Source organism: Macaca mulatta, chromosome 9, assembly GCF_049350105.2.
Source record: "Macaca mulatta isolate MMU2019108-1 chromosome 9, T2T-MMU8v2.0, whole genome shotgun sequence".
Taxonomy (NCBI): domain Eukaryota; kingdom Metazoa; phylum Chordata; class Mammalia; order Primates; family Cercopithecidae; genus Macaca; species Macaca mulatta.
Window position 1 is genome coordinate 999,951 of NC_133414.1, and position 17,262 is coordinate 1,017,212.

A 17,262-nucleotide genomic window follows, 5' to 3' on the forward strand; every position below is an offset into this window, starting at 1 on the left:
GGTGCCACCAGGGAACTGTGGGGACATAGGGCTTTGTCTCTCATGAGCCAGATGAACCCAGACCCTCTGAGGTGTTCAGCTGTCTGGGGAGAGGGCCGTGTGGTGGCCACAGGTGAAAAGGGTCAAAGGAGGATTTTTGTTTTTAGACGGCATTTGTCATGTCATATTTACATTCAGATAGACGACTTCGAAGATAAGGAAACACTGGTGATGTCAGAGGGAGGGGATGCCGGTCAGCCCCAGGACCTTGAGCAGACAGTAGAGGGCTGGCGTCTGGGGAAGGTGGAGGGGGTCAGGAGAAAAGGCAGCTGCAGGGGGTCATAGTGGGTGGGAGCTGCTCATTGCTGCTTAATTGCCTCATTTAGGAGATAAACTGAGGCCCTCAAAGGTTTAAAGTTTACACTGATGTGGCAAAGTGAAAGAATAAATTAGAGAATGGGATGTAAAGACTAAAAATATTAATGAGTTTAAAGATGGACACAGTCTCTCTGGGATACGGATGGTAATTCTAAAACAGCAGAGACAAAAATATTTTGGCAATAAGCCTGCCTCTTCCATCTCCTGAAAACATGCCTTAGAGGGTCAGGACCTGGGAGCCCGCCTCTGGGAACTGCGTCCTCACCCGCTTGTGGGGTGGCCACGGTGCTCCGTGACTGCTCTCCTTCCACACACACCTGGCCAGGGGATTTTTGGAGTGGGGAGCAAGAGAAGTGGGAGCTGCAAACCAGGCACCAGGAGAACGACAAAGCCTCGCAGGACATTGTGTCCAAATACCACAAGTGACATAGTGTGAATGTGAATTCTTTATTTTTCATTCGGTTTTCCCCACTGGTTTGTCATCTGTTTTCAAGTAGACTGCAAGTTCTATTTAAGGAATCATGAAAGCCCTACTGTCCCTTACCCGATGATCATCTCAAGTTGGGCAAGACGATGGATTAGGAGGCTGTTCATGCCTGAAGACAGCCAGAGCAGAAAGAAAGGAAAAAAATATAAACTAATAAGAACAAGGCATTTGCATGAGTACATACACACAATCGTATATCCATGTAAAGGTATAACTATATCAGATAATTGTACTGAGACAGCTGGCCAGCATTGTCCCAAGTACCTGACACATACCAAGAATCCTCCTAATGACTCTAGGAGTGGCACTGCTTCTGCCATTTCACAGGCAGAGAAAGTAAAATACAGGAAGGCAACGTGTGCAGGATCACATGGCCAGAAAGTGATAGATCTGAGGCCAGACAATGGGTCCTGAGCCTAATCCAAGCACCTGTTAAATTCATTGCAGCCAGACAAACCACCCTGAGGCTCAGCTCTGGTACCCAAGGGACGGGGGAGTGAGGGTGAGGCTCCTGGGTACACTGCTGGGACAGTCACCTGAGGATCATGTGACACGCTGAGAAGCCACAGGTAAAAAGTACGGTCATGTCACTCAACAACAGGGAAACATCCTGAAAAATGAGCTGTCCATTGTGTCATCATGCAAACACCACAGAGTGGACCTACATACGCAGGGATGGGGTAGCCTCCTACGCTCCTATGCTGTATGGTACAGCCAAGTGCTCCCAGGCTGCACACCTGGACAGCAGGTGACTATACACAATTGCAATACAACAGTATTTGTGTATCTAAACATAGAAAAGGCACAGTAAAACATGCTGTAAAAAGATAAAAAATGGTGCACCCATATAGTGAACTTACCCATAAACAGCTTTTAGAACTGGAAGCTGCTCTGGGTGAGTGAGTGGTGAGTGCACACAAAGGGCTACGACATCACCATATGTAGCTGTAGACTTCGTAAACACTGTACTTGTAAGCTAAGACATCACCTCACACATCTGTAGATTCGTAAACACCGTACCCGTGGGCTAAGACAACACCACACACAACTGTAGATTCTTAAAAACTGTACTCGTAAGCTAAGACATTACTGCATGTGGCTCTAGACTTCGTAAACACCGTACTTGTGAGCTAAGACAACACCACACGCAGCTGTAGATTTGTAAACACCGTACTTGTAAGCAGACATCACTGCACACAGCTGTAGACTTTGTAAACACTGTATTCATGAGCTAAGACATCACCGCATGTGGCTGTAGATTCTTAAATACTGTACTCGTAAGCTAAGACATCACCCACATGCGGCTATAGACTTCGTAAAGACTACTTGCGAGCTAAGACATCACCGCACGCGGCTGTAGATTCATAAACACTGCACTTGTGAGCTAAGACATCACCGCACGTGGCTGTAGATTCATAAACACTGTACTCATAAGCTACACTAAATCTGTAAGAAAATTCCTTTGTTAAATAAATTTCCATTTAGTGTAACTCTATGTTGTAAATTCCTTAAAGCTTTTTGACTCACTTATAAAAACAGAGTAAAACATATTGTACAGCTGTACAAAAATAATTTATCCTTATATCAAGTTTTCTATTAAAAGTTTTTGACTTTTTAAACTTTGTTAAAAACGAATACACAGACACACATTAATCTGGGCCTCCACAGGATCAAGATCACCAAAATTACTGCCTTCCACCTCCACATCTTGTCCCACTGGAAGGTCTTTAGGGCAGTGACATGCACAGAGCTGTCATCTGTGTGAACAATGCTTTCTGCTGGATTCCTCCTGAAGGACCGGCTGAGGCTGTCTTACAGTTAACTTTTTTATTGTAAGCAGAGAGAATATACTCTAAGATAACGACATTAAAGGTAAGTACATAAACCGGTTACACAGGTATCTTATCACAATCCAGTATTATGCATGTACTGTGTATGATCCTACATGTTATACGTTTATACAACTGGCAGCACAGGTTTACGCTAGCACAGCCACAAACAGGTAATGTATTGCATTATGATGGCCACAACATCAATAGACTCCATTTTCACAGGAATTTTTCAGCTTCATTACAGTCTTATGGAACCACTGTCATTTAGGGAACACTGTCTTGAAGACCACTGTGGTCTGTCATTGACAGAAATGGCACTATGCAGCACATGACTAATTCAGTAAAGGGGCAGGAGCTCCACTGAGAGCCCAGCTCTCAGTCTGCTAAGACCACAGGCCGTGATGAGTGGACTAAAGACCACCTGGAGAACTGTGGCCCCCTCCCAGCAAATCCTTCTCATGTACACATGTATGCACACGAATGCACACACACTTCCACATGCATGCACACGTGTGCATACTTTTAACACAACTCCACATACAAAATGCAAGGCAATACTAAGACTCAATGTGCATGTGCACATGCACACACATGCAACACACACAATACTCACATAGCCCACACATCAGCACAAACTCATCTGCATGCACACATGTACACATGCAACATACTTGCACACACATAAAACACTTGGTACACTACACTCACACATGCAAACTCACACTTGAACACACATGCACATGGGAGTGCACTTGCATTCTTGCAAACCTTCATACACTTGTACCACACACAGGCACCCACCCATGCAACACACACATGCATACTCACACTTGCATGTACTCATGTTTGCACAAATACATGCTGCATATTTGTATGCACACACACATATGCAAAGTCATAAATGTGTACACATTTGAAACAGTCACACAATTGCAACATACTTGCAACACTCATGACACACACATGCACATGTCTACACTTACAGCACACACTACACTCGTGCACATGCATGTGCAGTAGAAACATGCAATATTGCACACACATGCACACTTGTAACACACAACAGCATATATACACAACACACTTGTACAAACTCATACTGTCATGCGTATATGCACTTGTACTCACATCACTCACCCACACAACACATAACACAGGCAAGCTTGCATATGCACAAACTCATTCACATGTGCAGACACTATTCACATACTTGCAACACACACATGCATGTATTCATAGCACACTCATGCACTGAAACACACACACACAAGGACCTGACCGGGTGAAAGGCTCTTGTTAAGCTATTTGTCTTTATCTCTGTCTTCACTCCCTCCATTCTGCTCCTAAGTCTGAAGTTTATTGATGCACTTTTATTCTGTGCCCCCTGCTCTCAGGATCTTGATACTTGGACTAACACTGAGCAGGAATTAATTTAATATCTATGCTTTTCTGGTAATACCCTTTAATTATGACTTCAGGTTACAAGCCCTGAGGAAGCTAAGAAAGTTTTCATCCTAGGACTTTACACCAATGTAATGTTCTTAAGATATAAAAAATTGCTAAAACTATTTCTTTTTCTTTTGAGACAAGGTCTTGCTCCATTGCCCAGGCTGGAGTGCAGCAGTGTGATCACGGCTCACTGTAGCCTCTAACTCTTAGGCTCAAGCAGTCATCCCACCTCGGCTTTTTGAGTAGCTAGGACTATAGGCACATGCCACCACACCTAGCTCATTTTTAAAAAATGTAGAGATGGAGTCTTGCTATGTTGCCCAGGCTGCTCTCAAAACTCTTGGGCTCCAGTGATTCTCCTGCCTTGGCCTCCCAAAGCACTGAGATTACAGGTGTGAGCCTGTTCTCAGCCTTAAAAACCCCATCTTCAAACGCAGACAAAAATATATATATATTTCCTATCTAAAGTCTGAAAAACTAAAGTGTTCATGGAAAGACCAAATTGGAAGTCATTGAGAGACTTATGAATTCATTTAAAATGAATTACATTGTAAAAATATTTTTAAAGTGAACAGTCACTTTCAAATAGTATTAACACAATTTCATCATTTCCTTCCTGCACATGTGGGACTGTAATCTGTTCCAGAAGCAGGGAGAGTGTGTCTCCTCACTCTGTGATGCAGAAATGCTCTCCATGGTGACCTGTCACAGATGCAGGCAGGTCCCACCCACCATGGCTCCAAGAATAAAAAAGGCATCAGAAACAGAGGCAGAAAACCAAGTAGAAATGGCTAATACACCTGTTTAACCACTGACTTCCACAATGGTCGTCTTCCTCTGTAGGCCGTCTTTCTTGTGCGTGTGCACATTCATATTCTCTCTCAAGGAAATTGCATGTGCATACCAATAAGCTAACCTTCTCCACAGTAATTAGACGATACATGGCCAGGTGCCTTGGAGCTCCCAAGTGAGTGTGCCATTAAAGAAACAGGAACAGTAATTAATCCTGTGACAGACCCTAATGCAGATCAAGTGAGAAAACCACCATCCCATTTTTATAGGAAGAGTAACAAGAAAGAAAAGGGTCAGTGCTTTTAGTGGCTCTCATATTTCACTGCCTCCTGACTGCTGGCCTTGGACTGTCGACTTTCTCACCCTCTGTGGTCAGCAGCCCTAGGCCAGTGGAACAGAGGAGGTAAGTCCTCTGTCATCCAGCTGCTGGAGCTCACAGTGACAGCATCGGCCCCAGTCCAGCTCTTCACAGCATTCCTTTACTTTGTCCTCACAGGTGCCCGGGAAGACTGGTTTTACTGCACCTGTTCTGAGCACCTCCCCCCCTACTCCCCAAGCTCCTGCTGAAATGTGATCCCCAGGGTTGGAGGTGGGGCCTAATGGGAGGAGCTGGAGTCATGGGGACAGATACCTCATAATAGACACAGGCCCTCCCTGCGGGGGAGCAGGTTCTTGCTCTACCAGCTCCCAGGAGAGCCGGTGGCTAAAGGCAGTCTGTCCCCTCCTCCTACCATGGATCTCTTCACTTGCGGCTCCTCTTTCCCTCCACCATGAGTGAAGCTCCCTGAAACCTGACCAGAGGCAGATGCAGGCACCACACTTCCTGTACAGCCTGCAGAACCCTGTGCCAAACACACTTTTCTTTATAAATCACCCAGTCTCAGGTGTTCCTTTGTAGAAACCGAAACTGACTAAAGCAAGAGGGAAACAGGTTACAGAGCATAATACCTCATTCCCAGAGCAGCTGAATTCTTACCTGTGTGACCCAGAGCCCCCTCTGCCAGTGGCTGCAGCATCAGGTGTGTTACATGCTAGTAAAGGTCGAAAGTGATGCTGCAGATTAAAGCTGGATGTATTTTTACTTGGGAATATTTAAGGGAGGTTTAAGGAAGGAGAGGGCTTTGGAGCTGAGCTTGGAGGACTGGAGGAAAGGCCCCTGGGGCCAGACTCCTTGGAGGTGGGCTGGGGGTTGCGGACTGTGAGTAGGTGGTGGGGGCATCAGAGAGCAAGTATGGGACGCCACTGAGGTTCTCTGCACTGAGGGTAAGGGAGAAGGGACCCAGCCAGACGGAGGGGGCCACAGACAGACCCAGTCAGAAAGGTCAGAGAGAGAACATCACGGAGAAAAAACCTGAAAGGAATGAGAAGAGTGAGAGCAGCCCCAGAAGCCGGGAGGGAAGGGCAGCGTCTCCCACCCGAGGGCATGCGAGTAAGAGTGGCACATGGTCCATCTAGAGAGCAGCAGGGAGGGTTCAGGGGTGCCTGGGCAGGGCCCAGTGAAAGGAAGTTGCTCTGCAATGTAGAGCCAGACTTTGCTTTTCTTCTTTGTATGTAAAGTGCTGAGGATGGGGGTCAGGTCTGAGTCTTGTGAAGATGTCTGGCATCCAAGGAGCTCCGCTCGGCACTGCTCAAAGGTGAAAGCCTAGGCCAGCGAGCAGCAAGAGTGAGCGGCGTGGGTGCCAACCAGACCCACGCAGTGGTGTGTGGGAAAGTGAACTGCACTGCAAGCTCCTGTTCCCTACGTGCTCTCACTTCCATTTCAGATGCTTTCCAAAGCACCTAGCAGCCTAGTCAGGGAAAAGGTTACTCTTTGAGGGCCAGGCCACAGATAGAACTGCATACATGTGTTATTTGATGAGATATTGCTCACTTCTCCAGGAAGTCATACAATTATGAGATATTTTCCAAAGAATTCTTACAGGGAGTTAAGTAGACATGCTTTAAAGCCCAGAAGTGATTATTTAGAAAATCGTATGCCCAGAAACAAGTTATCTAATGTAAAACTACATTTCTGATTTTTCTAAGTGTTCCAGACTGAACTTTGTCCCTGGCAGCTGGTGGCCCTGGGGGCAGGCGTTGCCTCTGGCCCTCAGCCTGCAGGGCCTCCCGAGGGCTCCTAGGTGGCCACCACTCTTCTGTGATTTCATAACTGTGCAGCCAGGGGTTCTGTCGACCGGAGGGCCTGATGGAAGAGCCACAGGGCCAGGCATGCATCTACAAGTGTGAACCGTCAGGGCGGTCGTGGCTCCTGGCCCTGGCACGTGAGCTCTCAGCCACTGGCTGTCCCATGCAGGCTGTTGGGACATCCCTGGCATCCCCCCACCAGATGCCAGCTGAGCCACTGCCCAACTTGTGCTGATCGAAAATGCCTCCAGGCACGCCAGACACCCGAGGCACAGGCACACACAGCAACATGTCACGGAGCGGCTGCTGACGGCGGTAAGGGAAGACACCACGTCCCACACACTTCACCTAAGCAACAATGAACGGGCACCTCCACAGTCGCCAAGCGGAAAATGATCTGTTTCAACGGGTAAAGTCTGCAGTAAAAATGACGCCTTCTTTCCTTCCTCTTTGGCATCTTAGTGGGTCCTCCTTGGTGGGCAGAGATTCCTCTGAAGGGCTTCTCACCCTGCTCAACCCCATCCCTGGAGTCCTCACACACTCACCAAGAACTCCACTTTTCTTCTCAGGGGGCGCTTAGGAGGCCACATAGAGAAGGTAACCTGAACCCTAACCCCTAATTTAAGCACCTTCACAAAACATCATGTAAATAAATGTGGGCAGGATGCTGACATTCTACAAGGGGGGCAAAATGGTGCCTAAAATAGGAAGGAAAAGAACCAAGTGCCTGCCTTCCGGTGAAACGGTCAGATAAAGCGGCTTTGGCCACACTCCTGCTATCACACCGGCCACTGCCATCCTGCAACAGAGTTTCTTTCTCTTTTCTTTTTTTTTTGAGACAGAGTCTTGCTCTGTCTCCCAGGCTGGAATGCGGAGGTGTAATCTCAGCTCACTGTAACCTCTGCCTCCCGGTTTTAAGCAATTCTCCTGACTCAGCCTCCCAAGTAGCTGGGAGTACAATTGCCTGCCACCAAACCTGGGTAATTTTTAGTGGAGACGGGGTTTTGCCACGTTGCCCAGGCTGGCCTTGAACTCCTGACCTCAGGTGATCCGCCTACCTCAGCCTCCCAAAGTCCTGGGATTACAGGCATGAGCCACCGTGCCTGGCCAGAGTCTTCAATTGCAAAGTTCAAGCCAATGCCTAACTCCACCACTTCACTCATGAGACAATCACACTCTGAGCAGATAAACATCACGCGCACCCCTTCTTCTAGATGGACACCTGCATGCAAGGCCACAGAACAAAACATAAAAAGGAAAAGAAAAAAACCCAGAAGCGTACAGTACCTGTCATGTCTCAGTGCTCTCATGTCCACATAGACAGTGGTTGGGTCAGGTCCTGAGGTTCCCTGCAAGCAACAACACAGAGTGGTTAACTCAAGTTTACGTGGAAGGAGACTGGGGTCTGTGCTTCTACTAACTAGGAAACATTTCTTTGGTAAAATGTTAAAGTGAAAAATAAAACTAAAAGCACTTAGACCAGCAATCTCTGCAAGGCACCTGCTAACTTTCAGTTTGATAACTTAAATTCCAGAAGGCATATCTTATTAGGATAATACTGGATTCACACAGCTTGACCGCCAATATATAAAAATAGGAAAGAAAGGAGACAAGCCACGCACTGTGCCAAAAAAAGGGAAGGCTGAAACTGCCAAGACGGCGGCTGCAAAAGCAGGTTGGAAGGATATGAAGCATCTGTGCAGAGAAATTTTTACTACATGCATCCACCTTTAACAACAAAAGGTGTACTTTGAGGGCCCAGGACAGTGAAGCAGATGCATGATGTGGATGGACAGGCCAGGGAGGGAGGTGAGGGGAGCATCTTGCTCCTCCGGGCTCTGCTTGTGCTCTGGCTCTCTGGCCTGAGGAGGGCATTTTCGGCTGAGACATAGGTCAGAGAAGGGGTATTTTATCCTGGTAAGCTGGGCAGGACTTGGTGGTCTGAGCCACTGGGCTGTTGATTTTACACAGGAGTCCAGAAATCTTTTCTTGGCACCATGAATTGCTTGAAAAATTATACCATGCTGACTTCTGACCAGTGACCTCTGTCCACAGAATAGCAGTATCATGAAGGCTGTGTTACAAACCAAAATTGTACAACCATTTTTGGGGAAGGCAATACAATACCTTGGTTGGAAAAAGACAACCTACAATAAATTTGCCAAAAAATAAGGGAGCCCTTCAGAATTCATTTGAAGAATTACACTAAAATTCTTCAGGAGAGAATTCCAAATTTTGTACTAAAGGCACACAATTTTCTTATATTGCTTATATATAAGAAAAAAAAAAGACAATGTCATTAAAATACACCATAGTACTCAATAACCCTGGGCCCTGGTATCTCACCACCGAGATAGGGAAAAAGAACAGCACATGCGAGTCAGCCTCCCGGCGGACGCTCCCAGTGACAGCTCTACCCCTGCTGCTCAGCAAAGCCACGCCACAGACTAGTGCCGAGCGGAGAACCGGCCACAGTGAGTAACGCGAAATACAGCCATGGAGGGTCAATTAAAAAGTAAATGGAAAACAGGTGGAGAATTAAGTAAAACAGAGATGAACCAAACTGGCAAAGGAACCACTGACCGCGCACCCCGGGAAGACAGCGTCGGCTACGCGTGAGGCCTGAACGTGACACTGCCCGGCAGGCAGCACCCACGATCGCAGACCCCCGGCCAATCTCTGCACTCAACTGCTAGTCTGTCCCATGGCTGGATGCGGGCAAGGCAGCGGGGCTGGGCAGGGAGGCATGGGTGTGACGGACAGGAAAGTCCCCTACCTGCTCGGCCAGGGTCCACAGCCTGTGAGGCTACAGCAGCAGAAGGGTGAGGATGAGAAGAGAGGAGAGAATACCAGACAACAGAAACCAACACACACAACACACAGACACACATGACCCGACAGTGAAAAATGGGATGGAGAAGAGGGAGGGGTGGGGAGGAGAATGCGAAAAGCAGGAAACAAAATGAAAAGAAGATCAAAAACAACATCAAATATGGAAATCATTAAAATTAACCACTGTACAAGACTAAAAGAAATGTTTAAAAGATGTCAACATATCCACGGAGCAACAGAAGAGGGCGAAGCAGGTGACTAACCACGGCGCAGGGACCTGAGTCACTTCGAAACACAGAAGGTAAATGGTGGCACTGCACTGTCTTAGTCACAGCACTCTGAGGGACGTGGGAGTGCAAGTTTCATTCGCTAAATCAGCTGAGGTAGTTCCGAGGTTCTGATTCCAGTAACAATGGAGAGCCTGTAAGCTTTTACACCTGAAATTAGGGCACTAGCCCTCTCCACCTAAACGATGAGGCAAAAGGAGAGGCCAGCGCGCATCTGAAGCCTGAAAGAATCCAGCGCTGGGCTCTCACATGGTCTACTCAGCAGCCTCAGGAGCAGTTTTCACCCCAGCAAATGTGCTCTGTTGCTGTTCCCCAAACAGATACACCAATTTCTGTTTTCTCCTCCTCATCATCCATGGCTGTGGTCCCTGCCTGCTACCCGTATTAAATCATCTACCCCAGCTGCTGGACAATTCCAGAAAGCAACTTGGGCAAGCTCTTTGGATGCAAGGTATTTTTCCCTATGTGACTTAGCTATCTTTCCCAAACATTCCCCAGAAGTACAAAGAGTAGAAGATTTTTCACAGGTGCCTGGACTGATGCACACCTGTCCTTTGTGTGTACGGCCCAGCACCCACCCACACCCCCATGACGACAGGAGGCAGACACTAGAGACAGCAGCCGCAGCCGCAGCCGCAGCGGTGGAAAGGGAGTTAAGTGTTTTTCTTCTGGCTGAAATTTGGTCACAAAGCCAGATGGAAAAACTGCCACCACTCACAACAGAGCCAAGTCTATGAAAATAAGCAACGGTTCAAGATTTTAAAAGGAAATTATGATTCCACTCTTCTCTGTTACTTCACTAGGGTAATTATGGCTACTGCTGTCTCTCAGCATCCTTATGTTTAAAAAAGAGAGGAAGGGCATGAAGAAAGAAAATAGCCAATAAAGGTGTGTACGCTACAAACACATAGTGGACTTTTACTGAATATATTCGAGCTGAAGCAATGATTTAAATAATTTCCTTCCTTCATGATTCCTTGAAACCTAAATATTAACTGGAACAAAAATAAGTCAGCATTCTCTCTAAATTATCCAAGTTCAGAAACTGTTACAATGGCTCAAGGTGGTATCTCAGGAAAAAATGTGCATGGCTAGTCTCAGGACTAGTGAGTACCTCCTTTCCTATCTTGTACCACGTGGAGGAGGCAACAAAGCGCCTGAAGCCAAATAGGCCTGAGCATTAATAGAGAAGAATAGAAGGAGATAAAGAGGTAAGACACAGCTGCTTCCAAATTATAAAAACCCCTGAGGTAAAAAGTCTGAAATTTCAAGATACATACTGAGGGAGTATTTATCATATTGCCAAGGAATGCTAGCCAGTGTTTCCTTAAATACAGAGATCCCTAATGCCCCTCAGTATTTAAGGATCAAATACTTGCAAAAAGGACCCACAGAAAAACAGCATTATCCATTCCAACTAAAGCTCAATCAGAAACAAAGATAAAGCATTTTTGAAATTGCAAGTTACATTAATGAGAAAAAAGGATTCACATTAAAATCGTTATATAATAAAAATGTTAAGCAGTCAGCCTTCCATATCCGTGAATTTTGCATCTTTAGATTTAACCAATCTTGAATCACAAATATTTGAAAAAATTGCACCTGTACTGAACAGGCACAGACTTTTTCTTGTCATAATTCCCTGAATGATATAGTAAAACTGTTTACACAGCATTTACATCATATTCAGCATCACAAGTCATTAGAGATGATTTAAAGTACACGGAGGATGTACATGGGTTCTAGGAAAATGCTGAGCCATTTTCCAGCAGGGACCTGAGCATCTGCGGACTTAGGTATCAATAGGGAGCCTGGAAACCTGTCCCCCACTTAGGGACAAATGTATATACCAAAAAGTAAGTTTCTTACCGACATAAAAGTATTATATCAATTAGGTATTAAGTGCTTATTGCACAAATGAGTCATATTTAAATCTCAGGTGAAGATATACAGACTCACATCCCAAATATCAGCACAGAAAACACAAAACAGGACTAATTTTAGCATTTAAGCTGACTGGTGATTTTACTATTTAGCAATTCACACACCATAATATTAGCACAACCTAGTACTTGCACATAGGGCTACAGTAAGTAGAAATGTGTGAAAGAATGAACAAACTCCAAAGACCTGATACTGGGCTTATGTAGTACGCTGGGTACGTCTAAGACGAGAAAAAGCTTAGGTTGTATGTCTCCAGGCAAATGACACTCTTCAAATTGAAAGGGAAAATGACACAAAAATTTGACTACCTCTTTGTACTCCTATTTCCAAAAGAATTTCTCTATTTGCATTAAAATGTGGGGGCTGTGGAAATGTCACCGGCTTAGAGATGCCTTCATGATGTACTCCAAGTGATCGTTTCAAAACGATTAGCTAAATATGACAGGTCCCTGCCCTAAGCACTCTAACAATTTCCCACTGATCTTGGGAAAAGGACCGGCGCTTGGTGCAGCCTTCTGTCGTCCTCCCTCTCTGGCCACCCTGGCCTCTTCCCATCTTTCCTGACCCCTCCAAAGTTGCAGGGGCTTCAGCTCAGCTTCCCTGGCCAGAGTGCTCTTCCCTCCGCACTCTCATCACCGCTAACTCATCTTTCTTAACTCGGCACCAGCCAGCATTCCCTTAAAGAAGCCTGACAGGGAGGTTGGCCTCCCTGTGCTGCACCAGATCACCCAGCAGCTGGACGCCATCCTTCACAGGGTCTGTGGCCAATGTCCGCCTCTCCTGGGCACGGGAAGGCACCAGGACAAGGCTGGGTCTGTGCTCATCTGCTACCCCCTGCTGTGAAATACCTTAGATTAGGTAACAGGCTGTTCACAGCTCTGGAGTCTAGCAAATCCCGGATCGAGGCACCTGCAGAGTGGATGAAGATGTTCCTTTAGGGCGGAAGTCTCATTCATGAGGGCTCCATCCTCATAATCTAATCACCTTCTAAAGGCCTCATGTCTTATATTACTGCGTTAGGGATTATAGTTCGACATAGATAGTTTGGAGGGGGGGACACAGACATTCCAACCTCAGCAATCACGTCATCCACAGTTCATTTACTTTTCACGTCCTTATTGGCGCGATTGCTGTTGGTTCTTTACTCGTCCCTTTTGTTCTTTGTTCCTCCCTTCCTGCCTCCTTTTCTCATGAATAGAAAGAATATTTGTGGTATTTCATTTTACCCTCTGTGTATTTTTTGCATGATTTATTGCATTCTATCTTCACATAGTGTTATGCATTATGAAAATGAAGATTCTTGCAATGGTGCATTTCCAGGGCCCGACTTCCTGTTGTCTCATCTGTTATTCCTACACACATTATGAACACCTCAGCAGTTCATATTTTTAAACGGTTAATACTTTTAAAACAAACTAAAAAATATTTACATGTCTACATATTGATAGATTCTAAAACATTTTCTTGTATTTACTCTTTTCAGTGTTCTTCATTTCTTAAAAATTTGGGCTTCATTTTGCTATCATTTGTTTTCATCCTGAGACATTCTTACTATTTCTTGTGATGCATATTTGCTGATGGATTCTCTAGGTTGGCTAAGTATCTGCTTTTCTCTTCCATTCTGAAGGATCTCCTGCTTCCAGCATTTCTGATGAGAACTCAGTGTTGTTTTTATTACTTGCCCCTACTTAGCTTTATTTCTGCAGGGGCTTTAAGATCGACTCTGCCATCGACTTTCAGTGTTTGGACAACAATGTGTCTGGGTGTGGTTCTTCTCATTTACTCTGCCTGGAGTTCACTGAGCTTCCTGAATCTTTGTGTTGATTCTTCCCTTCGCTCCTGGCCATAGTTCTTCAAATTGTTCTCTTGCCCCATTTTCTCTCACCCACTCCTGCTGGGGCTCCGATCACTACAGGTATGTTAGACCCACGGGTCTCAGACACTCTGTTCCACTGTATTTTCATGCCTTTTCTCCTTGTTTTATGCTTAGGTCATTTCTATTGGTCAGACTTCAAGTTCATTCAATGAGTCTCTCCTCTATCTAGTCTCCTATTAAACCATGGGAATTTTATTTCCAATACTAATTTTCATTTCCAGCATTTCCATTTTGTTTTTTTCATAGTTTTTATCCTTCTGCAATACCCCTCACCTCTTCATAGATGTTGTAGACCTTTTCAACAAATTCCTGGCCTCACCTATCACAGCTATTCCAAAGTCTCTGATAATTCCAGCATGTCTCTTCTACTGACTGTTTTAGGGGCCGTCTCCTCTCATGAACATGAGTCCAATTCTCTTGCTTCTTTGCAGCTCTTTTAAATTTTGATTATATAACACAATGTTTTATGAACAACGAAGACTGTATTTAAAAGAACAGTAAATATTAAATAACATTTATCCCCAGAAAAGAATTTACAAGTCTATGGGCAGGACCCGGATGCTGGGCCCGACACTGACCCTGGAAGTCGTCTATGCTTCACGGCGAGGACCTGCTTTCCAAACGGCAGGAGACTCTGCCCACCGCTTCGCTGTTGGCTCTTCAGGTAACTGGGTGATTCTCTCTTCAGTCTCACCCCCAGCTTCTTCTATTCCACTGCCACACCCCCAACCTTTGGAAGGCAAATATATTACACATGGTGAAGGGCAAGGGCTCTGCAGAGGGATGTGCTATGCCCTCATCCCACTTCCGTTGTTGAAGCGTGAGTGGAGTTCCCACAGTGATCTGGGCCACCCTGGAGGGGTAGCCAGGGCTCTGCTGGGTGATCCGGGCCGCCCTGGAGGGGGTAGCCAGGGCTCTGCTGGGTGATCCGGGCCGCCCTGGAGGGGGTAGCCAGGGCTCTGCTGGGTGATCCGGGCCGCCCTGGAGGGGTAGCCAGGGCTCTGCTGGGTGATCCAGGCCGCCCTGGAGGGGTAGCCAGGGCTCTGCTGGGTGATCCGGGCCACCCTGGAGGGGTAGCCAGGGCTCTGTTGCTCACCTCCCAGCCCTCAGGAGCCCCTGCCTTTTGCACACTAAAGGTCCAGAGTGCCTCAGAGAAAATGGATCCACTTTTAGGGCTCCCCTGGGATTCTCATCTACCTTGCTAACCAGATACTGCCATTTATGTTTTTTAAAAAGTTCAGAAACCTTTTGCTTTATCATTTTTTATGGTAAATTCTTTCTCCTGGTTCCTCTGCCATGGGAAAAGCCACATACAGGTCTCTTTTCTCCTCGGAAGAAATTTAATTCATTTACATTTGAGTCTTCAACTCTCTGATGGATCTTAAAAACGATGAATCTGTGTATTAACCAGATTGTTCCGATGGTTATGGTCGGAACAAGAGTCTCTTGTGACTTCTACATCTCAATAAAAAATGGAATTCAGAAACCTTCAAAAAATTTGCAAAAATCACATTGAGCTTGTTTCTATGTTTGGCATCCAATGGATGGATCTGGATGTTGTCATCAGGTGTTGATGCAGGTGACAGACTGTCAGGAAACGGGGGGCTCTGGAATGGATTACTGGTGGGGTGGGGGCCACAGACAGTGTGAACCCAGCTTAGGCCACCCACCAGCAAACTGGTCATCAGGAGCACCACACACTGGCTTTCATAAAGTTTGACTGAAGCACGGCGATGCCTGCTCATTTACATATTGCCTATTTCTGCTTTGAGTGGCACAGCAGGGCTGAGCAGCTGTGCAGGAAGCACCATGAGGCTGGCAGCCTGGACGCCGTGCTCTGACACTTGAGAGAGAGGGCCTGGGAAGGCTTTAGCTTAGGGGCTGCCGAGTCACAGAGCAGATGAAAGCACCCAGACGGACGCAGCATGACTGTTTTGTTGTACTGACTGAATGATGAACTCAGATTCTTGTTTTTTGGTTCAAGACACAGACTAAAAGCCAGGAATGTTCTGTGACTGTGACAGAGAATCCCTCGCTGAAAGCCAGGCGAACACTTGAGGCTGTGGAGTTAACCCCTCGTACCCTCTTCACGATCTCCTGGGTCCCTAAGACTCTTCTGGTGGTGATTCCAACATTCCTGGAGACAGATGGAAAGACACACTTAGCAACTTGCAGATCCCCATGATTATCTGTTCAGTGCAGTGTCCACCAGCGCCTAGGGCACGTGAGACATCCAAAAACACTGGTAGAAGAATTTGAATGTTCCTCCTCTTTTCTCTCTCCATCCCTCAATTGTAAATTTTACAATTCCATCTGTAGGTCACAGAATGCCAGTGATGGAAATGGAGGAAGAGGAGGCATCACCTAGAAAGCCGTGGGTTTGACGCTGGTCATGGTAATTCCAGAGGCTTTGGCTTGTTTCCCCTTTGCATGAAGGGCGAGTGCCTGAGTAGATGTAAAAGCAGCAGCTGCATCACGGTGGTTTCCTAGGGCTGTGGAGAGCATGAGGGCAGGATGAGAATGCAGCGATGCTGGGCAGCGAAAGGGAGGGGCGGGAGCAGCCACCAGCTGTCACAGTTTAGTCACCGTACATCTCTACCTTCCTCCTGTATCAGGAGAACTCCACTTTTTGAGTCCTGTTTGGATACAGAGCCCTTGTGGCTCTACAGGAAGTAAAAATACCAGAAGTCCCCTTCCCAGCCTTCCTGGAAGCTAGGGTGTGGGGAGATGACTAACCAGTTGCATCCATTTACAGGACAAAGCAATTGGGCTCTTGCTGTCGGCAGTGAAGGTGTCCTGACATGATCCAGGTTTGGGGAATGCCATGCTGGTGGGGAAGTCTCGTGTTCACGAACAAGGTCAGCAGTGCAGACTTCATGTTCTCCTCACAAGAACATGCTACTGCACAAGCGGCTCCTAGACGCAGGGTCCCAACGCTGGTCCTACTCCCTTGGTGGTTCTGAGAGCCACCTATTGGTACCTCAAATTGCCAAAGGAGGTTTCCATTGCTTACAGGTCAGAAAGCTGACTGATGTGCAGGGTACCTGGAAGACGGTTTCCATGATCCCCAGCACTGGCTGGGACGCCGTGTAGCAGGAGAGGGTGTGAAGTTCCTGCTGACGGTGGCTCATTCCCTGAGGCTTTCAAAATCCCCAACAGCACCTTATTTATTTCCTTCACCTAAAAGCAGTGTAGGGGGACAAGGAAACTGAGAGCTCAAGTTAATGCAAGTCTTATTATAACTTTATTTTGAGAATTACTTAAGATTTACATCATCTCCTG

General features: G+C 46.4%; 1 protein-coding gene and 1 long non-coding RNA gene across 5 annotated transcripts in view; one reads left to right on the forward strand and one right to left on the reverse strand.

Annotated features, from left to right (window-relative positions):
• The window catches only part of DIP2C (disco interacting protein 2 homolog C), a 374,224-nt gene that overhangs the window by 25,975 nt on the left and 330,987 nt on the right, over window positions 1-17,262 (reverse strand). For 2 of the 4 annotated variants that reach the window (XM_077945648.1, XM_077945645.1), the window contains 2 exons: window positions 9,818-9,847; window positions 8,329-8,390 (listed from right to left, as the gene is read on the reverse strand). In XM_077945648.1, the coding sequence (XP_077801774.1) occupies window positions 8,329-8,390; window positions 9,818-9,847 (92 nt within the window). The remainder of the gene's footprint in view (window positions 1-8,328; window positions 8,391-9,817; window positions 9,848-17,262) is intronic. The other 2 variants (XM_077945649.1, XM_077945646.1) reach the window with 1 other exon arrangement.
• LOC144331052 (uncharacterized) lies at window positions 14,507-16,846 on the forward strand. Its single transcript, XR_013397879.1, has 3 exons — window positions 14,507-14,644; window positions 16,300-16,375; window positions 16,736-16,846. It is a non-coding gene; the product is annotated as an uncharacterized LOC144331052 (long non-coding RNA).